Source organism: Podarcis melisellensis (assembly GCF_964234715.1).
Source record: "Podarcis melisellensis genome assembly, chromosome: Z".
Classification (NCBI taxonomy): Eukaryota; Metazoa; Chordata; class Lepidosauria; order Squamata; family Lacertidae; genus Podarcis; species Podarcis melisellensis.
In genome coordinates, this window is record NC_138547.1 from 1872911 (window position 1) to 1897757 (window position 24847).

At 46.7% G+C, this 24847-nt stretch overlaps 1 protein-coding gene and 1 long non-coding RNA gene across 8 annotated transcripts in view; both read left to right on the forward strand.

Moving 5' to 3' along the window:
* The window catches only part of STRBP (spermatid perinuclear RNA binding protein), a 114781-nt gene that overhangs the window by 82386 nt on the left and 7548 nt on the right, over window positions 1-24847 (forward strand). For 5 of the 7 annotated variants that reach the window (XM_081896426.1, XM_081896422.1, XM_081896424.1 and 2 more), the window contains 12 exons: window positions 496-590; window positions 1086-1181; window positions 2482-2593; window positions 4172-4269; window positions 6039-6150; window positions 11901-11993; window positions 12352-12551; window positions 16361-16519; window positions 19475-19609; window positions 20380-20520; window positions 22937-23060; window positions 24129-24179. In XM_081896426.1, the coding sequence (XP_081752552.1) occupies window positions 496-590; window positions 1086-1181; window positions 2482-2593; window positions 4172-4269; window positions 6039-6150; window positions 11901-11993; window positions 12352-12551; window positions 16361-16519; window positions 19475-19609; window positions 20380-20520; window positions 22937-23060; window positions 24129-24179 (1416 nt within the window). The remainder of the gene's footprint in view (window positions 1-495; window positions 591-1085; window positions 1182-2481; window positions 2594-4171; window positions 4270-6038; window positions 6151-11900; window positions 11994-12351; window positions 12552-16360; window positions 16520-19474; window positions 19610-20379; window positions 20521-22936; window positions 23061-24128; window positions 24180-24847) is intronic. The other 2 variants (XM_081896423.1, XM_081896425.1) reach the window with 1 other exon arrangement.
* LOC309361600 overlaps window positions 1-24847 on the forward strand; it is a 215819-nt gene that overhangs the window by 66340 nt on the left and 124632 nt on the right. The gene's annotated exons all lie outside the window — the stretch shown is intronic.

The following is a 24847-nucleotide window of genomic DNA, read 5'->3' on the forward strand; positions in this document are numbered from 1 at the left end:
ATAAAGAATTGATCACTTACATTCAGAGAGAGGGGAACTGCCAAAGTCCTTCCCAGGCGCCAGGATGTGCTGAATATTTTGTAAATCTCTTCTGGTTTCATTTTCCATCCGACTCCAAAAGTCTTTAAGAGTAGCAGGGATGGTGCAAAGCGTCACACTTTTTATGGTCTGCCCCCGATGTGTTACATTTTTAAATTAAAAAAATTAATAAGATCCCAGATTCACTGTGGCCAATTGGGAAAAAAAAATGCCTTCTTTTACACGGACACATATTTACTATTTCAAAAATTGGCTTCGTTTATTTTATGAAATGTCATTTTGCAGTGTTGGGAAAAGAGAATAAAATTTGGGGGGGAATCAAAAGGACTTCTGGGAGCCTTATTAAGTCCCCCACCCCCCTCTTCATGCTGCCAAGTCTTCTGTGTTTTTGTGACAGAAACCCCCTCGGTCAAATGGTGTCTGTCTCTGTTTTTCTTTATATTCCCCTTTTCCCAGTAGACAGTGTTCCGATGAAAGACCCTCCGGACTTACTCGACAGGCAAAAATGCCTTGATGCTTTGGCGTCTCTGCGGCACGCCAAATGGTTCCAGGTTGGGCTTTTCGTTCTTACCTTATTGTAGAAGTTGCTGCTTTCCCCGTTTTCCCTTTTGTCTTTCTTTCTTTCTGTTCTGAAACACATCAGAAATGCCGCCTCTGTTATTTTTATTTTTATATTTTAGTGTTTTCGGTACCCTTCTCTACTCTACAGCTGAGATATTGCAGATCTGAGAGCCACTTGCTTCTCACATGTGATGGTCTGGAATGGTTACAAAGCGATGTCATAATGCTGCTTTTTTTAAAAAAATCTTTCTTCCTTTTCTTATCCTGCCTCCTGTTTAAAAAAGAAAAAAGCAATTCTACCCCCACCCCTTGTTTTGGGTAACTTTTTTTACTGTCACATTCTTGTTATGCATGTTTGTATGTAAAAGGGTGTTCCTTATATCCCTGTACATTAAAAACAAAACACAGAGGCTTACTTTTTTTAAAAAAAACCTGCTTATGCTGGACATTTTTCAAGTGGATTGGAACAATTCTGTTTGTTTTAGGCAAGGGCAAATGGACTAAAGTCCTGTGTGATTGTGCTGCGTATTCTGCGGGATTTGTGCAACAGAGTCCACACTTGGGCGCCGCTGAAGGGATGGGTGAGTACTGGAATGAAATTGAGCCCCACCAGTTGGAAAAGGGTTGTTAAATTGCATGGCGGGGGAAAGAGAGATTACAAGCTCATCATTTCCTTCATTCCAAAGAGTATTGAGGATTTAAAAATAATAAAATAAAATCATTATTTATTAAAAACATAACTTGTAAAAGGTCACAGATAGTTGAAGGCCAAAGAAAGGTCTGGTTATAGGGGAATGATTTTGGTTGGCATCTAAAGATATGTAAGGAAGACACCAGGCAAGCCTTCTGAGGGAGAACATTCGACAAACAGGGAGCCACTGCTGAGAAGGTCCATTCTTGTGTTGCTGCTCTCCAGACCTCCCATGGAGGGGTAACTTGAAGAAGGACCTCAGATGATGATTATGGGATCTGAGTTGGTTCATATAAGGAGAGACAGTCCTTGGGTTATTGTGGTTCCGAGTTGCAAAAGGCTTTATAGGTCAAGACCAGCACTTTGGAATGGGGCTTGGGAACTAATTGGCAGTCAGTGCAGTTGGGCCAGGATTGGCGTTATGAGCGCAAGCCATCTTGCCCTGGTGAGCAGCTTGGCTGCTGGATTCTGCGCCAGCTGAAGCTTCCGAACCATCTTCAAAAGCAGCTCTGCACATTGCAGTAATCTAACTGCATGTCAGAAGAAAGTGCCCTTCACTTGGGCCACTTGCCTTAGTAAACAGAGCTATAACTGTTTGCACAGTTCAACATGGATCTTCTGATACCCCTGTGGGAAGTGGATTGAATTACTTTTGCCACAGACACATTCCATTTGGGGATTTCTCCTATGAAAAAGCCCATTGGAATGGATAGTAATTGATGTAGCTCCCGTTCATTTAACCAGGGCTTGGGCATGAAGAGCAGTCTGTGTCTCAGGAATGAGGAACCTGTCCCTCTCCAGATGTTGCTAAACTACAGCTCCCATCATCCCTGACTCTTGGCCATGCTGGCTAGGGCTGCTGGAAGTTGTAGTCTTACACCCATCTGGAGGGCCACACATTCCCCATCCTTGCTGTGAATGATCCCCCTTGTCCCCTTTGTCTGCCCAGGCATTGCACACATCTCCTTCCTTAAACATTCAACCCCACAGTTCATTAATGCACAGTTCATGCCACCATTTCCTGGTATGCAAACATTTTAAAGCGGACACCACCTTCCCTTACACACACTTACAATCCCCACCCCTTGATGCAGAATGAAAGTAGAAAACCTAGCACCCAAGTGTCAAACAAATGTTGCCTCTTCCCCATGGGTGGTATTCATACTGACAGAGGTCTAAATGTCTTCTAGCCACTGGAGCTCATTTGTGAGAAAGCCATAGGCACGTGCAATAGACCCTTGGGTGCCGGTGAAGCTCTGCGGCGAGTGATGGAGTGTTTGGCATCAGGGATCCTGCTACCTGGTAAGAGCTGCCACAGGCACTCCCTGAGGTGCTGGGTGGTACATGCCTGGGCACACATCTCTTCAACTTGTCCTGTTTGTTACTTGTGAGCCAGCCTCAATCCTAGTCCTGTGAGTTTTTAAAGTAGAATTTCCCCAAGCAAGTGAATCAATTGAGTGTTGTTTTAACACCCTTGGAAGGAACAAACATGCACCACTGAAAGTCTCTTAATAATGCAGTGGTTTTATTGGGCAATCTGTACCATTTTGCAGTCTTTGTTGTGTTTTGAAATAGGTGGTGCTTGAACACAGAGGGGCTCTTTCGCTTACATTACGATAGGTTTTGAAATGCCTTGGTTTATTTGGACATTATTTTCTCCTTCTGGGGAGAGCCGGCTTTAGGCTTGCTTCTTCCCTTTGCTCTACATTGAGAAGAGTGTAGTGGAACTAAGGGAGCTTCCTTATATCTGGTCAGACTCTTTGTCTGTAGTGTCCAGTAGTGTCCGCTCTGGCTGGCAGCAGAAAGGAAAATCTTCCCCATGGTCTGGTGCCTGGTCTTTGGAACTGGATCTGCTAGGAATTGCACCTAAGCCCTTCTGCAGTGGAAGCAGATTCTCTTACCACTGACCTAGAGTCCTCCCTCTCCCCCAAGGTCTGTTCCTGATCTCTCACTGTGAGAAAAGATACTTGGGTAAAGGCTTCGGTGTAGACTTTCCTTGCTTTCCATCCATCCTTCCCATTGGTATCCCTGTTTCCTGCCCCACTAAGCAGTCACAAGGACTCACATTCTTCAAGTACCGTATTTTTCGCTGTATAGGATGCACTTTTTCCTCTCCAAAAATTAAGGGGAAATGTGTGTGCGTCTTATGAAGCGAATGCAGGCTCCTTGGCTTCAGGGATAGCCGCCTGAAGCCTTTGGAGTGCAGTGGGAACTCGCGCTGCGCTCCAAAGGCTTCGGGTTCCTTTTGCTGAAGCCAGGAGAGCAAGACTCTCCTGGCTTCAGCAGAGAGGGAGAACTGCACAGTTCCCCTTCAGCGAAGCAGGAGGAGAAATGGAAGGGGCTCCGTTTCTCCTGCCACTTCACTGAAGGGGCGCTGAGCAGAGAGGGGGGGAATTTTCCCCCCCTGTTTCCCCCCTCCTATGGTCCGGTGCGTCCAATAGAGCAAAAAATACGGTAATCATGGTCAAATCCCACAAAAGACAGCAGAAGCTGGCTTAAAAGCATCAGCTTAAAGACATGGCAGAATGAACAGTCAAAGAATAATAGAGAAATTAGGCCCTTATAATTTTCATTTGGAGAAACCCCACCTCCACCCAGGTGCTTTTGGGTGGTCATTCGCCCTGCCCCTATTCTGCTGAAACTACCTGCTTTCCTTAATAATTTTGTCCTCGCAGCAGTTCAGAAAAGAAGGAAGCACAGGGCTACGATGGGTCGCCAGGGTTGCTGGACTACAGGGCCCATCCCTGACCACTGGCCCTGCTGGCTGAGGCTGCGGAGAGTTGCAGCCACAACAGCACCTGGAAGGGGCCAAGCATCCCCAATCCCTGGTCCTAAAGTCCTTGGTGCTGATCTGAGCTGTCCTGCTTTCTTGCCCCACAGGTGGGCCCGGTGTGCATGATCCATGTGAGCGGGAGCCAACGGATGCCTTGTCCAATCTGACTGTTCAACAGAGAGAAGCCATTACCCACAGTGCCCAGGTAAAATGTGCCAGACGCCTGGGTGGGAGAGCATCCTGGACCACCTTTTGTTCATCTCCTGTCGCCACAAGTGTCTGGAAAACTAGTCTCGCCATATTTTGAGCTGTTTCTGCTGCTTTTCCCATCGCGTTACCATACATCTGGGTTTCCCCTGACATTTTGCCAATTCAGCAAAATTCACCCCGGTGCCATCTTTACATCCCAAAACCAGGACATGTCAGGAATTTTCCTGACGTATGGCAAGCTTAGGAAAACCCTTAGTGCAGAGCTTTCATTTGGGTCAAAAACAAAATAAGTACATAAGCTTCCTGACCAACGTTCTATGAATACGAAAAACAACAACCAAGGTAGCCTGTGACATTAACGTTGGCTATGGAAAACATCTGCATCCTGCACATTGTATATGGTAATTGCATCCTAACTGAGTAATACCACCTTGAGTGAGGAGATGTAGTACCAATTGGCTACTGTGGCTGCAATACAGTGGTACCTCTGGTTGCGAATGGGATCCGTTCTGGAGGCCCGTTCGCAGCATGAAAAGAGCGCAGCCCGCAACGGCACGTCTGTGCATGCACGAGTTGCAGTTCACCACTTCTGCACATGCGTGTGATGTCGTTTTGCACTTCTTCGCATGCGCAAGCAGCAAAACCCGGAAGTAACCCTTTCTTGTACTTCCGGGTTGCTATGGGAGATAATCTGAAAGAACATAACATGAAGCAAACGTAACATGAGGTATGACTGTACTTGTTTTAGAAAGCCAGCATTTTAAGTTGTATGTTTTATGTATGGGTAATATATGTATTCAAGCTGGACTCTTCCTTCCTCTCCCTCCCTCTGGGCTTTGGAAGCAGGAAGTGAGCACAGATGGCTCCCTCTTCCAGATAAGTTGATAAACATGGCCTTGTGGGCTGTGAACCTTGAATCTTTCTCTGAGAGTTTCTGGGTGTTTAATGGATTTTGGGAAAACTGAACTGGGGGGAAATCTGTGTTATTAGGCAGATTATCTGTTGGGCAGGTGGATTAGTTTATGATGACTGTATCTTGAGATGACTGTGTGAGTACTTGAAGGTGAATTTCATTTATTCAGAGCTGGATCTGTTGGGAAGTCAACTGGATTAATTAAAAATGAACTGGTTTGGAGTGGGGTGCAAATTGACTGATGGTGGAGTGGTTTGGGTGTGAAATTAGTGGGCTTTTCCGTCTGTGGAGTTTTAATACTAAACCTGAATGCCTTCCTATAAATTGGAACTGGCATTTTTCGATTTCCTACATCCTTCACCATTAGGTCCTAGGGCAGATTCCAGCAATTTAAAATACAACATTAAAATCAGCTTAAAAATAATTGCAGGCACAAAAAATAGAGTTCTAAAATATGTAGCTCTCAAGTGTCATAAAACTGGCTTCCTTGCAGGAGTCAGGGAATGGGGAGGAAGAGCAGATTGCTTTTTCCTTCGGAGCTCAAGAGTCTTCTCCCATAAGAAAAAACTGGGTTGGCACCTGTCTTACCTGCAGCGCAGGTGTTCCTTGCTGATGGGGGTGGGGCTTTCTCTCTCCTCATGTTCTTTACTCAGGCCTCCGTTACCTGGGTGGTTGGCATCAGCCTGCGGGGCAGAGCGTAGCCTGTTTAGGAGAAGAAGTGTGCATGCACACGAAAGCTCATACCAAGAACTAACTTAGTTGGTCTTTAAGGTGCTACTGGAAGGAATTTTTTTTGTTTAGGAGAAGCTTGTGGAGCAATGGGGCTTGAAAATAACCTTTCTTTCTTGCAGCATGCCTTGAGACAGTCAGCTTTTGGGCAGATCTACAAGGTGCTGGAAATGGATCCTCTCCCTTCCAATAAGTCGTTCCAGAAATATTCCTGGTCAGGATCCGACAAAGAAGGTAGCTGGAGAGGGAATCTCCCTGTCAGTTGAGGAGGCTTAATATCTGGTTTTGCTGTCTTTTTTTTTTAGGAGGGTGGGAACTAAGAGGGTGGTAGCCCCGAGTCTTTGGCTCAAGCATCCCTGAGCAGCATTTCCCCCTTTAACTTTCAGAAACAGCATGAAGTATGTCTTATCTTCCACCCTGAGAATTTGTGTTTATGGGGCAGCTAACAAATGCAAATGATTAGCAGCCTTTTACCCAGCATTGCTCAGGAATTCTAAGAATTTGGGGGTGGGGGAGAACTACCACCAGGGCAGTTTTGAAACCAGTTGCTAAAATTGGTGCAGTTGTGAAAGGTTCATCCTTCCCCCTCAATTCGAAACAGCATCCGAATCACAGAATCATAGAATGGTAGAGTTGAAAGGGACCCTCAAGGATCATCTAGTCCATGGGTAGGCAAACTAAGGCCCGGGGGCCGGATCCGGCCCAATCGCCTTCTAAATCTGGCCCGCAGACGGTCCGGCAACCAGCCTGTTTTTACATGAGTATAATGTGTGCTTTTATTTAAAATGCATCTCTGGGTTATTTGTGGGGCATAGGAATTCATTCATTATTATTTTTCGAAAATACAGTCCGGCCCCCCACAAGGTCTGTGGGACAGTGGACCGGCCCCCTGCTGAAAAAGTTTGCTGGCCCATGATCTATTCTAATCCCCTGTGATGCAGGAATCTCAGCTAAAGCATCCATGACAGATGCTGTTTACCAAAACCTCCACCTTAAAACTCATCATTCAAAATTTGGTTCGGCTATGTTATGCAGTGTTCAAATGCATAGTGAGCAAACAGTTTTCCAGTGGGGTGGAGGGGGGGAGAGAGAGAATATGAATATTTCTGAATGCATTTGGGGGACCAAATACATAACGGCTCCATTTTAGTCTGTTCCAAATTTGGAAAAGTAATGTGTTTTGTGTTTTCATAGAATCCTATAGTTAGAGGATTCCTTGTAGGCCAGCTAAACTTACATTCCCACCCCCACTTGATGCAGGAAATCTAGGTTCTGATCTCCAGGGAAGTGGGAGACCACTACCCTTCTGAGAACCAGTGGCTAGAATATTGGACTGGGAGTCCACGAAAGCCACCAAGCTTGCTAATTGGTGTCAGAGCAGTCATTACTTTCCGCCTTGCCTACCTCAGAGGGCGGTTGTGAAGTTAAAAGTGTGTAGGAGGGGAACCACCATGAGGTGCTTGTAAGATAAATACCTGTCTTTCTCTATGAATAACACTGTGTGATTCATAACCTGCTTTGAAAGGGGGATGAAGCAGAATAAAGATTAATAATTGCAAGGAATCCTGAGTTTCCCTCCTAACCTGCTGCTCAGGTTCTTCTCAGCTGCTCAGGCTTTCTCTCTTAATAGACATCCTAGTTGTGCAACTCAGAATTCAAACTCCTTGCAAGGTGCAGATTTGTTGTTGTTTAGTCATTTAGTCGTGTCCGCCTCTTCGTGACCCCATGGACCAGAGCACTCCAGGCACTCCTGTCTTCCGCTGCCTCCCGCAGCTTGGTCAAACTCATGCTGGTAGCTTCGAGAACACTGTCCCACCATCTTGTCCTCTGTCGTCCCCTTCTCCTTGTGCCCTCCATCTTTCCCAGCATCAGGGTCTTTTCCAGGGAGTCTTCTCTTCTCATGAGGTGGCCAAAGTATTGCAGTCTCAGCTTCAGGATCTGTCCTTCCAGTGAGCACTCAGGGCTGATTTCCTTAAGAATGGAGAGGTTTGATCTTCTTGCAGTCCATGGGACTCTCAGGAGTCTCCTCCAGCACCAGAATTCAAAAGCATCCATTCTTTGGCGATCAGCCTTCTTGATGGTCCAGCTCTCAATCCATACATCACTAGTGGGAAAACCATAGCTTGAACTATACGGACCTTTGATTTGTTAGCCTTCCCCATTTCCTCCCGTTTGCAATTTGGGAATAGCAGGCAACGCTTGGGTGGTTTACCAGACAACCACACACACTGGTCTGTTTGTTCATTTATTAAGGTTCTCACACCCAGCTGGCATAAATCTAATTGATGCCTTGGCAGAGCCAGCCATGCTCCAGGGGGCTGTTTAGATACAGGTGTCTTGTGGGGGATCCTTGCTGCAGGAGCTGGGTAGCCTGTCCCTGGGCTTCAGTTGCCAGCTGCAACTCTCCACAGAGTCCCTCGCTGCATGTGGGACTTCCAAGCAATTAAACTGTTGCCTCTTTTGGTACCCGCTGCTGTCAAAAGCATAATGGCTTCTTGGCACTTTAGTGATGGCCTAGGCAGCCCCAGCCATTTATTTTTAAAGTGAGAACATTGATCCTGTGACACCCTCTATTACGGGCGAGTTTATTGCTATTAAGGCAAATGATTGATGCCGATAGATAGGCCCCTTGTTCTCCGTTCCCTCCCCTTCCAGCCAACCTGATGGATGCTGAAGCTGGGATGCTTATAGCAGAGTCATTAGCCTGCAGCATCCAAGATAGACTTGCAGGAGAGACTCTCAGACTGGAGGTGGCTTATCAGTCCCTTCAGGGTAAGGAGAGAGGGAGGGAGCAAGACGCTCTGTTCCCAGGTGACTTGTGGCTGTGGATATCCAGTGCTCATTTATACCCACGCAGGATGTGCCAGTGAGCCTCATTAATATTTGGCCTAGGGCAAATGTGCTGTCTCTTTAGCATCCCTGCCCCAGCCCTGTTCATTCTGTTGCAGTTTGTTGGTCCTATATATGGCATTGTACTTTGCCATCTCCTCTTGGACCAAACTGCGGGAGGCAGTAGAGGACAGAGGTGCCTGGCGTTCTCTGGTCCATGGGGTCACGAAGAGTCGGACACGACTAAACGACTAAACAACAACAACAACTTGGACCATGACTGATCTGTCAGCAAGGCTTCTGCATGGAAACAGTCCAGGGAGACTGGGAGGCATCTTTCAGGGATGCATTCTGCACTCTATATCCTGAATCAAGCACAATACAGGTGAAACTCGAAAAATTAGAATATCGTGGGAAAGTTCATTTATTTCAGTAATTCAACTTAAAAGGAGAAACTCATATATGAGATCAACTCGTGACATGCACAGCGAGATATGTCAAGCCTTGATTTGTTATAATTGTGATGATCACGGCATACAGCTGATGAAAACCCCAAATTAACCATCTCAGAAAATTAGAATATTCAAGGAAATCAGCAAAACAAGGATTGCAAATCGAGCAAGATTGGACCTCTGAGAAGTAGAAGCACATCTCGCTTTGCATGTCATGAGTCGATCTCATATATTAGTTTCACCTTTTAAGTTGAGTTACTGAAATCAAGGAACTTTTCCACGATACTCTAATTTTTCGAGTTTCACCTGTAGTTGGTCTCTAGGGACCTTTCCAGTGCTAACATTCTTCCAGCTGTTTGTGTTTCTTAATGCCTTGTTCCTTTCTTGCGGGAAGGGGAGCCAAAAGCACCTGACAACAAAATGCAGTGGAACCCCACTGTTTGACAGCGGAACGGACTCCCTCAAAGGTGGTGGACTCTCCTTCCTAGGAGGTCTTTAAGCAAAGGTTGGGTGGCCCTCTGTCCTGGATGCTGTAGCTGAGATTCCTGCATTGCAGGGGGTTGGACTAGATGACCCTTGGGGTCCCTTCCAGCTCTACAATTCACTGATTCTGTGAATTAACACACAGTATCAGAATGCAGTATTCAGTATTCAGTAAGCAAAAAAAACCCCGGAATACATATTAAAACACAGAACAAATCCATGTCAAGACAGTTCCAATGTTCTGGCAGTAAATCAGTTAAATTCCCACCGGTAATAAGATCCATCTCTCTTAACAGTAAGAACCCCATGAACACGATTTTTTTTAAGTTACAAAACAAAGTAAATGTTTTCTGCCTCCTCTTCCCATCTAGGACCCTGAGTTAGGTAAGAGACACCTAAATTTGTAATCCGGTAAAACTAGTAACTGACCATTAGAATACAGCTGGTAGGAAGTTTTGTCTAGGCAACAGCTGATGGCACCAGCGACCCATATCCAGATGGCATCCCTGGACACGCTTTCCTACTTTTCCTCCAGCAAAGTTATTGCCTCGTTGAATTAGTTTATCCCTGAGTCCCTCGTAATTGAACTGCATTTTGCAGGTTTACCTAGGAGAAAGTCACCTCCTTTCCAATGAGGGTGCTGGCTTTCCCTGGCAGAAAACTAGGCAGCTTACAAAGCAACTTTATCCTTGCAGCAATCTGCTGCCCTTATTCATTATTTGTTTAAAATTACTAAGCTGCCTGGCCCTACGTCACACACCATCAATCCACCTATAGCCCAATGCAGTCCTCCAGACCCGTCTGCATGGCCCTTGGCACTCTCTCCAGGCTACGTTTCACTAGTACAGAATAATACCCTCCCTGTGTGTGTTTCCTGACTGTGAGTGTGACTGTGAGCTCTGAAAATGCCTTTTTGCGTGCCTGGATGGAGGATGGAGAGGTGTGTGAGAGAGCGTGTGTAGAAACCAGCCCTCTGTACAAAGGTAAACATATCTGTGCTCTACCTACTGGTGCCTCTTCCCCTTCCCACCACCAGTGTGTAGCCCTCTGAAGGTTGCCAGAAAGGAATGTGGCCCTTGGGTTGAAAAAGATTCTGCTTTCTTTGTAATCGAGTGGCAGCTCTCTGAGGCTGTTCTAGGCCTTTGGCCCAGCTCTGCTGTGGTCCTCACCTCCTCCACAAGCCATCTTGTTCTTCCTTTAGAAAGCTTCATATCTATCTTTCTTCACTTTCCACATCGCCTTCTTGTTGGTTTCTTGTTTCCTTGCATTTTTGGAGCGTTAAGGGTTTTCTTTAATGCTCTTTAGCTTGCTGAGTTCTGTGTAAAGCTGTCTCTGTAGCACAGAGCTGGGGACAGGTGACTGCCTTGCCTCTGCTCAAAGACTCCTCCAGGCACACACACACACACACACACACACACACACACACACACACACCACCCTCTAGGTCAAGGGTTCCATTGCCCAGCTCCTCTTGCTATTGAGAAGTTTTCCCAATAGGCATCCATCCATGTGACTTAAGCACCTTAGGTTTAATTCTGCCCTCTGAGGCAGGACAAGTCTGTGCCCCAGCCTCTTGTTTCTCCACACATAGCTGCATAAGCTGCTGCTGCAAGTTTTGTGGGAAGCATCCCCTCAGCTGCAGAAGGGAGTGATCTGCTGGGTGGTCTTGATGGGAAGAGCAGTGGGTGGCTGGGTGAGAGGGAGCTGGATTTGGGCCAGATACATCAAAGTACAAGCCTTAATCATTTGATACGTTTAATTTGCTCTCTCCGCTGAGGCTCCAGGTGAATGGCAATGTTTGGAAACAGTAAGCAGGGCTGCACAGAATTCACATTTCCGAGAAACAGAGTTTCCTTCTTTGAAGAAACAAACCAAAAAGACCAAGTTTTTAGACCTTGAAGATATTATTGGAAATGCGTGTGCAATGCCCACTGAAAATTCTGAAGCCGGATGGGAATGGATTGAACCAGATCTCCAGGCTCTCAACAACTGCTTTGGCAACGCTGATTCAGTGGGAGTTGGGGAATTGGCAAGACTAGAATACAAAATGAGGGCAGTGCAGAATTATTAGGGGAGACTTTACTTGCTTTACTTGCAATCAGAATTTTAACTTAACAAATGTTTGGGGGGTATGTTGTGTTTTTTGTTTACTCCCACTGTTTGAAAGCTCACTTTGGTCCATCTCCAAAACCCACCTAATGAGAGTTTTATCTTTTGTAGGTGCAGGCTCTTCCGCTTTGAAGAGGCCTTTTGAAGATGGGTTGGGAGATGAGAAAGACCCAAATAAAAAGATGAAGCGTAACTTGAGGAAAAGTAAGTTGTCATATCTCCACCTCCCTCTGTTTTGCTCCAGGGAGGAGCCAAAGTGCTGTATAGGGAGCTGATTTGAAAGTTGCACTGTAATGTGTGCCTTGAGCATTACTGAATCCTTTAAGCATGGGTGGCCAGTGTGGTGCCCCATCCAGCATGGCCAACGGACCAGGGATGATGGTAGCCCAACATCTGGAGACAGTGGCAAAATGCCTTGTGTTCATTCATTCATTGCTACTAATTAATTTTATGAAACAGCATTTCAGTGGGAAATTGACTGCGGAAAGTTTTTCACCCCACGTCACTATGTGGCCTGCTCTGTTCCAACTGCCAATTCTCTCTCTCTCTCCTCCCATTCCAGTCCTTGACAGCAAAGCAATAGATCTCATGAATGCTTTGATGCGTCTCAATCAGATACGGCCTGGATTGCAGTACAAGCTCCTTTCTCAGTCCGGCCCTGTCCATGCCCCGGTCTTCACCATGTCAGTTGATGTGGATGGCACCACGTATGAAGCTTCAGGGCCTTCCAAGAAAACCGCCAAGCTTCATGTTGCAGTGAAGGTAAAGTTGTGTGGCTGAGCCAAAAAGGTGGTTTGTTTGAACATCCAAACTCAGTTCGCAGGCTAACCGTGGTTTGTACCCCTCAACACGCCACAATGTGAAGCCATGGGTTGTTGCCTTGTAACTCTGGCTTGCTATTATTATTATTATTATTATTATTTATACCCCGCCCTCCCCAGCCAAGACTGCGCTCATGGCAACTAACACCAGGTATAAAACAATTGATTAAAATACAACTTAAAAACAAGATTAAGTACAACATTAAAATGCAGCCTCATTTCAGTAGAAACTCAAATCAAAAACCTTTTCGGGGATGAAAACGTCAAATCTTCACCAAGGCCAACTATCCAGACTGGTCCTACGTGGGCCAGAAAAAAGCCAGGGAAGTCCCCAAATAGGAGTTCCGCGACAGAAGGAGAAAGGAAAAAGGAAAGAGGGGAGGGGATCAAGTTGATCCCAAGCCAAAGGCCAGGTGGAACAACTCTGTCTTACAGGCCCTGCGGAGAGAAATCAGATCCCGCAGCGCCCTGGTCTCATGAGACAGAGTGTTCCACCAGGTCGGAGCCAGTGTTGAGAAGGCCCTGGCTCTGGTTGAAGCTTTAATTATGCTTTGGCATTGAGACCAAGCTATGTGCCACAACAGCCTTTCTTAACCATGGTTTGTTTGGCCACTGTAGCCCAGATGTTTGGCAGGGGGCAAGAGCAGCTGGGAAACAAACAAAGCTTTGAAGGAAACCTGTGACTTGTTTGCTTCTCTGTGAGGCTGCTTGTGATCCATTGAACAAACTGTGGTTAAAACATGTTCAAACGCAGTAGCCAGCTTTGTCTTCTCAGGTCACAGAGGCAAAGCATGAACGTAACAATAAGCAGTGCATTAGTTTCACATGCTTGAACCTTGGGCTTTTCCTGTCCCTCCTCTAGCGCAAGTGAAAGCATTTGATTTCAGTTAACCGCTGTTTAAGTACCGTAATTAACCCTGAAAAGCACATGGTTAAGTTGTAAGACTAATCTTGACTAGGGTTTATTAAAACAAGCAAGCCTTATGAACTCTAGTTTGAAGTTGATGTGTTCAGCAAACCATAGCTAAGACTAAACATAGAGGCAGGTTAGAAGGACTCCATAGCCTACCAGCAATGATTTGCTTTTATTTATTTTCTTCTATTTATTTGCTACTTCTATTTTGGAACCCAAGGCATTGTACAGATGTGGTTGCCAAGTGGTAAACCATTTGGACTGTTACAAGACCCAGACCTGGCTTAGCTTAGTTTAGAGAAAAGGCAGGTAAGAGGTGGTGATGATGATGATGATAATAATAATAATAATAATAATAATAATAATAATAATAATAAATTTTATTTATATCCCGCCCTCCCCAGCCGAAGCTGGGCTCAGAGCGGCTAACAACAATCAAAATAGTCCAACATGTGATAGAAGTTTATAAAATTATGAGTAGTATGGGGTAAGTGAATTGAGAAAACTCCCCCCCCCCTCTCCTAACACTAGAATTTGTGGGCACCCAAAGAAGCTGATGTTGGAAGCTTCAGGGCAGGGGAAATAAAAGACCTTTCATGCAGTGCAGAGTTAAACTGTGGAACTCACTGTCACAAGAGGCAGTGATGGCCACTGATCCAGCTGGTTTTAAAAGTGGATTAGACAAATTCCTGGAGGGGAGGGCTTTGGATGACTTTGCTCTGCTCTCCACAATTGGAGGCAGCAATGCTTTTGAATGCCAGTTTCTAGAAACGGCAGGAGGGGAGAGTGTGGCTCTTGTATTTGAATCCTGCTTGCATGTTTTGCAGAACAGGATGTTGGGCTAGATGGGCCATTGGCCTCATCCAGCAGGCACCTCTTAAATTCTTAAATGTTATACCACTGAAGAACATAGCAGCAAATATGCTTCAGGAGGGAGAGTTCTTGTTCTCAGGTTTCGCTTGTGGGTTACTGGCTGGTAACCCTGTGAGAATGGGGTGCTTAACAGATGGGCCCCTGGCTTGCTCCAGCAGCGCCCTTCTCCTATTCTTAAGCTCAGCAAGGTGGCAGCCTTAAGACAAGGCCCTGGTGATAGCTGATAGGGGAAGGTCACCTCCAGCCAGGTTGAGAAGGAGGACTTGGAGGAGGAGCGGGGAGGAGGAATCCTCCCCCCCCCCCAAGCTGGCATATTCTCAGTCATGAGAGGCCCTGCAGTGGTTCCACCTGTCTTCAAAAAATAAATGAAAAAGTGGTTCCTTTCATGTGTTCCGAATGAGGCCTCCGTTCTTCAGAGTTCATCTGGCAGCGGTTTGATTCCTCTTCTTCGTTTCAGAGCCCAGAGAAACTTTTCCTTTATGCATTGCTCACTTTGAACATGAAAGCCCCTCCAAAGTATTTGAGAGAAGCTCTTTCTGTTTTTTCCTAGGGCACTGTCCATTCCCATCCAGTTGCTGAATATTCCTTCTTTCCCTCCCCAACCCCCTGCTGTGCATTTTAGAGCATCTATCTCTCTATCTCTCTAATTGGGATAGAGAATGAATGAATTCTCATCAAACTGTCAGCGTTGGTATTCTTAATGAAAGAGCCCCAGTTCTGAAAATAATGCGAAAAACACTAATTTCAGGGGGAAAGGTCATGCTATGACACGTTATATATTTTATTGATTGATTGCATTTTTTCCAAGGAGTGCAAGTTTATGTGCATGGCTCATCCCCCTCTCCAGTTAATTACCACAACAACCCTGTGAGGGTAGGTTAGGCTGAGAGAGAGAGAGAGAGAGAGAGAGAGAGAGAGAGAGAGAGAGAGAGGGAAAGTAACTGGCCCAACGTCACACTCTGTGTGCTTCATAGAACCAAGGAATTGTGGAGTTGGAAGGGACCCTGACGGTCATCTAGTCCAACCCCCTGCAATGAAGGAATCTCAACTAGATCATACAGGACAGACGGCCATCCATCATCTGCTTGAAAACTCTCCTGGAAGTCTGTTCCACTGAGTGGGGATTTGAACCCTGGTTTCCCAAGTCCAAGTGCAAGACTCTAGCCACTACACCATACTGTCTCTCCTTGCTGCTTATTGCACACAATCCATGGAAAGGCAAAACAGGTTTAAGCCCCATGTAAAGCAGTGACATTTAGACTCTGGGACGTTTCAATCATACAGTTTTCAATTTCCTATAGATGCAGGGATGCAGCATGCTTGCCACAGATAATTTCATGAATGTAGCATACTGACCATGGAGAAGGATTCAGATCCGTGGTTCCCAAACTTCTTCAGGCCACCCCACCCCCAAACGGGTTCCATAAACCTGTCCCCAATGTCCCTCACCTGATCTTATAAAAAGTACTATTCAGAATAGTGGTTTGCACAGCCCACTAAGGAAGACAATAACATAATAAAATGCAAAACAAAATAGGAAAAGTTCTGGGTATTTGCATAATTTATACAGGATTCAGAAGTCAATGTTTTCTAGGAGCAGATATTTAAATTTAGTTTGGATTCGTTTTTACAAAAACCTGGGAGTATTCACAGCCCTGCTTCATGATATCCACAGGGTCAGCAGCGCTGGGAAGCTGCTATTGGGCACAGGAAGTATTCTAGTTCAGCCTTTCCCAGCCTGGTGCCCTCCAGGTGCTTTGGACTACAACTCCCACCAGGCCTAATGAGTTGGCACTAGGTTGGGGTAAGGCTGCTCCTTCCTCCTTCTCAACAGGTCAAGCAATGGAATTCAATTCAGGTCACCCTAAACGCATGGTCTGTTCTTAAAAGGGGAGAGAGGGGCAGGTTCAATATCCTACCTAGTCACCTAGTGATTTTTCTTTCCTTTCTTTATTTACATGCAGGTTTTGCAAGCAATGGGCTACCCCACTGGTTTCGACGCGGACATGGAATGTACGAGCTCTGATGAGAAGTCAGACACTGAAGGCAAAAACGAGACAGTCTCTTCAAACTCAAGCAATAATACTGGAAACTCTACAATTGACACCTCTGCTACCTTGGAGGTGGTTGTTCAGTCGTCATCCAGTGAGGAAGTGGGAGATAGTAAATAGGTGGAGAGGCCAAGAGAACAGGGTGCAAATGCTTCTTGCTTCTGTGTCTCAGGCTCCCTAACAGGGCACCTTCCAGATATTGCTGGACAACTAAATCCCATCATCCCTAATCATCGGCCATGTTGGCTTGAGCTGATGGGAATTGGGATTCCATCAACCTAGTCTGGAGGGCTCTTGGTTTGTCACTTGGAAGATGGAGCAAGCTTGTTTTCTGCTGCTCCATAGGGTAGGACCTGAACCAATGGATCCAAATGACAAGAAAGGAGATTCTGATTAAACATTAGGAAGAACCTTCTGAGGATAAGGGCCTTTCAACAGTGGAATGGACTCCCTGGGAAGGTGGTGGAGTCTCCTTTCTTGGAGGTTTTTAAACAGAGATTGGATGGTCATCTGTCATGGATGCTTTAGTTGAGACTAAATAACAGGGACTAGATGACCCTGTGGTCTCTTAGAATTCTGTGATTCTGGGATCTTCCTCCTCCCTCTGTGCATTAATCTTTCTGGCAGTAAAGAGATTTCCCCGATCTCTTTAGCTGCTGCATGTTCTATCCAGCTCCCTCCCTAGCTTGAACCTCCTTTAGAAACTTGCATCTGTGTCCACTCATTTTTCTGAATGATATCTAGAATTTCATCTCAAAATGGGAAAACTGAACATTAGAGAATCTAGTGCTCAACACTAGAGCTGCAGGCTGCAACCACAACCGAAGGCCTTGTTCTCTTTCAGCCTCAGACACTGCCCCTCCTCCCTACACTAATGTGGGGGAAATCCTATAGCCCAAGGCATGAGGCCACACACAGGTCCATCTAACTCAATATTGTTTTCTCTGACTGGCAGCAGCAGTTGACCCAAGTCTTTCCGGGCCTTCAACCCGAGATACTTTTTTAGAATTGAAAATGCCAGGGAGCAGGCCTCCTGTTTGGGGGTAACAGGAAAAAGTCTACAAATACTTCTAAGCCCTTAAACTCATTATACAACTACAAAGTTGTATTGCTTTTCTGCTCTTTTGTGGCAGTCCTCCACACAGACCACATCGTGCTGCGACACCGTGTCTCTTGGACACCTGAACAAGGTGACAGCAAGGATGTTTCACACATCTGCATAGCAATGATGGAGATCCTGTGGCCTCCTGGATGGAGCTCGACTCAGTCCCAGCCAGTGTGACTGTTGGTCAGCTATGGTGGGAGCGGGAAGTCCAGCTATATCATGCAGCTTCCCCAGCCATTGCAAACTCTTCCAAAAATCTGAAAATTGTTTTTTTCCAGCTGTCACAGGTCCTTGCTCCTAAATCATGAGTCCCTGCCCTTCTTTTAAAAGGAAGCCTGCTTGAACAGTCTGTAGCTGTTCAGTGGCTCATTTGATCTGCCTCTCTCTGACTTTTGAGATGGGTACAGATCTACTGTTAGCAAACACAGGTTTCTGTGTGGGGCAGGAGCATGAAGCAGGTAAGGTGATCTATAGCATCTGAGCAGGTGCTGGATGGTAACAGGAAGCGCTGGCTGCTCTGGCTGTGCTTGAGCTGGCCTTCTGAGCCCAGGGATTCCCATTTCAGGCAGAGCGGAAGGTTGAGGGGGTCTTTCAAGAGAGAGGGCAAGTGGCTTGTTACAGCAGATGGCCACCTGGAATGAGCAGGAAGGTATCAGAGCGATGTGCAACAATTGTACCTAAAAACCATACATTTGAAAAGTTAAAATGAGACATCAGCTATTACTCATTATTTCGTAAAATTTATGCACTGCTTCAAAAAATACCTCAAATCAGCTTACAGAAAATATGAAACAAGGAAATCAAGGGAAAAATTACAGTATTTTAAAACATACATAAAGTCAAAATACCATAACGTTAAAATTCACATTAACTTACTTAAGTATGTGGAAAGGCTTGTCTTAACAAGAATGTTTTCAGCAGGTGCCAAAAGAGGACAGTGCAGGAACAACATATTCTTAATTGCCCGCATAAGTCAGATGGCATAGCAAAGTTTTCAGCATGTATTTAAAAGCTGAGTCTCTAGTGGCAGAGCGTTCCACAGGACTGGGCCGATAGGACTAGAGGCTCAGCTTCTTGTTACTCTCAGAAGGACTCTCGTCAACATGAGGAACAACTAATGACACGCCTGCAGATGATCTGAGTGTTTTAGCTTCTGGATCCAAGTTGTCCAGGGCTTTGTGAATTAATAGAAGGGCCTTGACCCTGACCCAGAAGCAGATGGGCAGCCAGTGCAGATGCCTCAACAAGGGTGCCACAATGTCGGCCAGGTGACCCCACCAGCAATCTGGCCACCTCACTCTGCAGTTGCTGGAGCTTCAGAACCAGACCCAAGGGCAGCCCCACGCAGAGCGCAGTGCAGCAGTGCAGCCTTGACATTACCAAATGCCTGGAATACAGTGGTTAGACCCTCATAAGGCTTTGTTTTCCAGCTGCCACACAGTTTTATAAGCAAGAAGGCCACCGTATGAATTTTGGCTTACAAATACATGTTTATGGCAACATGCGAAACTTGAAACAAGGATGTGCTAGCTCAGTGATTAATGTGGTCCACAGGCACTGCTAGCACACCTGTCTTCGTTGCTGCATTTCATGTGTGTGCGTTTGTGTCTTTGTCAGTTGGCTAACCATGCCTTACTCAGAGGTCAGGACCTCCTGGAAGATCTGTGGGTTACCAGCAATAGATCACCAAGGATTTCTGACTCCTTCCCCCCCACTCCCCCCAAGTTCTTCAGCTGAGGAATACTCAGACTCCTGTTCCTTAATCCTGAGTGTGTGTTCACTCCTCCTCCTGCCCCTGAGGTCTGCGGGGTGGGGAATAAGCCTTTGAAGTCTGCCTGTCCCTGCCTTAGAAGTATGTGTGCCTGTATCTTGGGCCAGTTCAGTTTGATATGCTTGACTTTGACGTATTTTACTTCGCTCAGGTGAGAACTCAGGGTCCCATCCTCACAGCTAGTGGCAAGAATCCGGTGATGGAGCTCAATGAGAAGCGGCGAGGTCTCAAGTATGAGCTCATTTCCGAGACAGGCGGCAGCCATGACAAGCGCTTCGTGATGGAGGTGAGGAGGGGGGAAGCATATGGTGGCCTCCTGGCCTCAGTTTTGCTTTACTGCACCTTTTGATGGGGTACAAAGTCCTGGGCCAGAGAGAGAGTGTGTCAGTCAACAGATTGATTTATTTACTTCATAGGAATCATGTACTGCTTGGTTGTAAAGCACTTTGAGGAGGAGATTGTTTTGTTTTTAACAATGAAATTATGAGTAAGACCAGTTAAAAACTGTGATTTCACATGTTTAAAAAAATCAACAGCAAGCTAAAACAGAGATCAAAAGACATTCTACATGGCTGTACAGGCTTGCCTAGACAAAAATGTTTTTAGCAGGTGCAAAAAAGAGAACAGTGGAGGCACCTGCCTGGTGTCATTTGGCAGGGAGTTCCAAAGGGTGGCTGCTGAACACCTAAAATGTGTTAAATCTGCACCTTGAAATGTGTGGGTACAGCAGATATCATGTGCATCATCATATATAGGCCCCCGGAAGTATTGCTGTGTTGAGCGTAGACTTGGTAACAAATGTTGGTAACCAGACCTGAGTGAGGCAGGAGAGGAAATCTTCTGGCCTTTCAGATGTGGTGGAATTGCAGCTCCCATCAGCAGCTCCCATAAAGTGGGAGTTGGAGTACGGCAACTTCTGGAGGGCTCCAGATTCTCCCCACCTTTGCTGTGCCAGATGGGAAAGAGTTATGGACTTGAGAGCCCCCAGTGGAGGCTGGGTGGCTCCCAGTGGAGGACGCAGAGCAGCAGGTGTAAAACCAGGCGTCTTGTTTCCAGGTAGAAGTAGATGGGCAGAAGTTCCGAGGGGCTGGTCCCAACAAGAAGGTGGCCAAGGCAAGCGCAGCTTTGGCAGCTCTCGAGAAGCTCTTCTCCGGCCCCAACGCAGCTGCCAACAAAAAGAAGAAGATTCTGCCCCAGGTGAGGGTTGTCTGGGTGAGCCGCTTCCTTTTGGCCAGTGCAGCAGAAATGAGGTTGCTGACACCCGATAGCTGATTTTGGAACTTTCGGGGGACGGGGAACCTTTAGCTCTCCTCTTGGAGGGAGTGCAGCTCCCATCATCCCTGCCCATTGGCCATGCTGGCTGATAGGAGTTGGACCAAGCACCAGCTGATGGGCTGCAGGTCAGCCACCTGTTTCAAAGCCTTAATTAAAACAGTCTTTGTCAGCGTGGTGCTCTCTGGTGGTTCGAGACTGCAAGTCCCATCAGCCCCAGCCAGCACAAATCGGCACTGACAGGAACTTGCAGTCCAAATCTTCTGGAGGATGCCAGCTTGACTTAAATGGTTTGGGTCCACTGGGTGAGGATGCTCTGGAGCTGCCCAGGTAGCTACTTCTCCTGGTGGGGATGGTCAGATTCAGCAACCAGTTTGTGGCAGCAGAGGTTCTCAGCCTGAGCCTTCTGTTTCAGTGAAAGCAGAGAAAATGCTGCCTCCTCCTTCAGTTCTGCCAGGAGGCAGCAGTGCTTCTGAATAGCAGTTTCTGGGAACCACGGGAGGCGAGGGGACTCTTGCGCTTGGGTCTTGCTTCCTGGTCTTCCACAGGCATCTAGTTGGCCTCTGTGAGAACAGAGTGCTGGACTAGATGCTGGACTGATCTAGCAGCCTTTTATATCTTGGGAACTGCCACCAGGTACCAGGGACCTGACTCTTCCAGGTTCCTTTGAGGCTGCTCCCTTCACCGTGAGAGCACAGTCAAGAAAGCTCTGCCGGGGGGGCGGGGGGAGAGAGAGACACACACACACACCATAAAGTCAAGCAAGCAAGATAATTTATTAGGGTCGGAGACCAGCTTATAAAACACACTTGGGGGTACAATCCCAGAAGGAAAACAAACATTTAAAACAATGTACAACAATAAATTTAAAATTTATAAATGCAATAAGTATGTAGACACTTAAAACTTTAAGATAAGCTACCGCAGAGAGATGACCCAGAGTCACCCATGGAACAGAGTTTGGGGGTTTTCTTAACACACTAGTGTGGGTCAGGGGATGGTCTGCACCTGCAGATCTGTAAACAGAATCTGGTGACCATCCAGTTCGTCTTACGATCTTTGCCTAACAGGAAAAGGTCAAATTTTTGCTTTTCCGGGAGGTCAGGGAGCCTCACCAGCAGGGGATCAGTGGTCTTACTACGTGCCTCTTCATAAAAGGGACATCTAAAGAACAAGTGCGCTGGGCTTCCTATCTCCCCCAATGAACAGGACACCATGAGGTCACTGGAGGGCGTCTGTCCTGCTTTCCAGCTTCAGCTCGGCACTTGCCATGAGCTGAACTGGCGATTTGAGCCTTGGGTAGGCTGGCAGAGTGCCTGAATCATGGAGAGGGTTTGCAGATAAGTTGCCCCTGGCTGGGCCTGCTCCCCTGTGTGTATGTGGTTTCTAAAACCAGGCCCCAGAACAGAGCATATTTACTTTCCACTGTGGAGGAAGAGCAGAGCAGATGGAGCCAGAAGGTAATTAAGGAATAAGATGGTTATAACGTGAAAAGTGAAAAGGGTATTGGATTCAGGCTCTTCATGCAAACATACTGGAGAGGAAGAGACCATCTGAAGGAGCCAAGAACTCTAGCGATGCTTTGCAGCTCCAGAGCACAACACATTTTGTCCCCAGTGCTACAAAACGAGGGGAAGATCTTTATTTTGACCCTAAGCATTGAGGGTCAGAAAAGGGCAGCCCAGGTGATCAAGGGGGCAGGTGCAGCGTTTTGGACTTTTGAGTTTAGAGAAAAGGCAAATGAGAGGTGGCACGATAATATTATTAAAAATATATAAAAATTATTCATGGTGTGGAGAAAGTCGGTAGAGAAGTTTTTCTCCCTCGTAACATGTGAACTTGGGGACATCCAATGAAGCTGAATGTTGAAAGATTCAGGACGGAGAAAAGAAAGTACTTCTTCATGCATAGTTAAACAGTGGAACTCCCTGCCACAGGAGGCGGGGATGACCACCATCTTGGATGACGTTAAAGGGGATTGGACAGATACATGGATGAGAGGGCTCTCATTAACCCACTGGCCATGATGGCTCTGTTCTGCTTCTGAATACCAGTTTTTGGAAGCCACAAGAGGGGAGAGTTGCTCTTGTGCTCAGGTTCTGCTTGCAGGCTTCCCTAGACTAATGGGATGCTGGACTAATGACCCACTTCCCTCATCCAGCAGACTTTTATTATTCTCTTTTGTTCAAGGAGCTTCTTGCTCTCTTGAATGAGGAGGCAGCATCAGATTTTGAGCACCACTGAGAACAGTCTCTGGGTGTCCTGAAGAGCCCAGGTGTCCAGCTACCTGGGATCCATCTTTCCTTGGTTGTGCCTCACCTGCATTTTTCTCTCTATGCAGACAAAAGGGATCGTAAACACAGCCATGTCTGCAGCGGTCCAGGTGGCTCGAGGAAGAGGGAGAGGTGCCCTCACACGGGGTGCATTTGTTGGGGCAACAGCTGCCACTGGCTACCTAGCACCAGGTATGACCAAGCCAGGCCTGTCCCCCAGTTGTGGCAACGGAGAGCCAAGCCCAGCTGCAGAGGTCCACCCCACATCTCGGGAGCACTGGGTCAAGCTTTGCATGGGGCAGGAATGGGGACCGACTCGTCCCCCACCCTCCAGGAGTTGCTGCACTCCAGATCCCAGCAGCCAGAATGTCCCAACAGTTAAGGGTGATGGGGGGTGGAGGCCAGCAAGATTTTAGAATGTCACAAGTACCCAACCCTGGCTGAGAGGATTCTGAGCAGTGCCAGTGTGGTCTTGTTGTTAAGGTGTCTTGACTAGGACTTGGGAGAGAACAGGGTCCAATTCCCCATTTTGGTTTTTAAGCTCACCAGCACCCAGCAGGTAACACTGGCCATGTTTCTCTGCTCTTAATGAATGTTCCACCTACTCCCATATCTCTCCCCCCCCCCCAAATGTGCCATGGCACTTTGTGGTGACTAGGCAGAGCTGCAGCCAGCACTCTACTTTGGAATAACAAAATAGGCATCTGTTTTGGATTAAATTGATGCTTCCATCTTCACTGAATGCAAACCTTTGGAGACTTCCTACATTTTTGAAGCTCTCTCCACCCTCCGCCAAAAAACCAAGCAAACCTGGGGATTATGAGCAGTGCTTTTTTCCCAAGGGGCAATCAAGGGTACACAGTACAGCATCTCTTTTTTTGTTAAAAAGGGGTGGCACTTACTGTAACAATTTCATGGTGAGGACCAGTACCTATTTTTCTAGAGAAAAAGCACTGGTTATGAGTCTGCACATTTGCATTTTTGTCAAATGTTTAAAAACAGAAGGGTTTCCCACCCAGATTCTCTGCCATAAGTTTTTGGAATTGTTTTAGCTGCCTTGGGGCTCAGTTTAAGGTAGGGTGTCAATAGTCTAAACTGCCCCAGTCAGGGGCAGGGGATGCTTTTCCTTTAGATACCCGAGTTTCCTTGAGTGTGTAAATGCCTGAAGGCTTCTTCTGAGGTCCCCTTCAAGGATCTGCTTCTTCTCAACACTCTGCCATGACAAATCAGTTTTGCCCCCTCCATGTGTTTCTGTTGCAGGCTATGGGGCACCATATGGATACAGCACAGCTACTGCCACACCAGCTTACGGTATGTACAGCCTCTTCCTTACGTGACCCCACAGGCCATGTTGTATGTATGTACAGTATTTATTATCTCATGGGGCGTGAGCCAAAGGCTTCTGGGAGCGGCCTGGGAGGAATCATTGACTCCCCAGCGACGTTGATAAACCGCAGCACCTCATTTTGTCTCTCTGGAAGGCTGTTGGCCCCTGCCGTGGCTCTTGTTCTGGTTGGAGTAGCTTCCTCCTTCCTCCTCCTGCTTCTGCCTGACTGTGGAAGGGTTGCTTGTTCTAACTGCCTGTTCCCCTTTCATACCAGAACTTGAACCTCTCTTTCCCCTGCCTGAGTAGCTCTCCTACCTTCTTACAGCCATCTCGTACTCCATTCAAAGGAACCCGAAGGGCCAATGCTCGATTGACTTGAATTGCCCAACTCTCCCCCAAAACGGCAGGCTTATTGGTAGCTGTACAGCTTTCCTGGGTCCTCTTTGCAATCTGCAGCGAACCAGCTCTTTGTCACTGCTCTATTTTTGGGAACACACAGACACAGTGTTGAAGCCACACAGTCCTGGGTCCTTTCATGTTAACAGAGTCATAGTTGTTGTGGTGGTTAAGTTCACACACCTGAGGCTGTGCACCCCTTCTCCTCCTCAACTGGGCTTGGCGAGAGGCAGTGGTCCACAGTGGCAGATCTCAT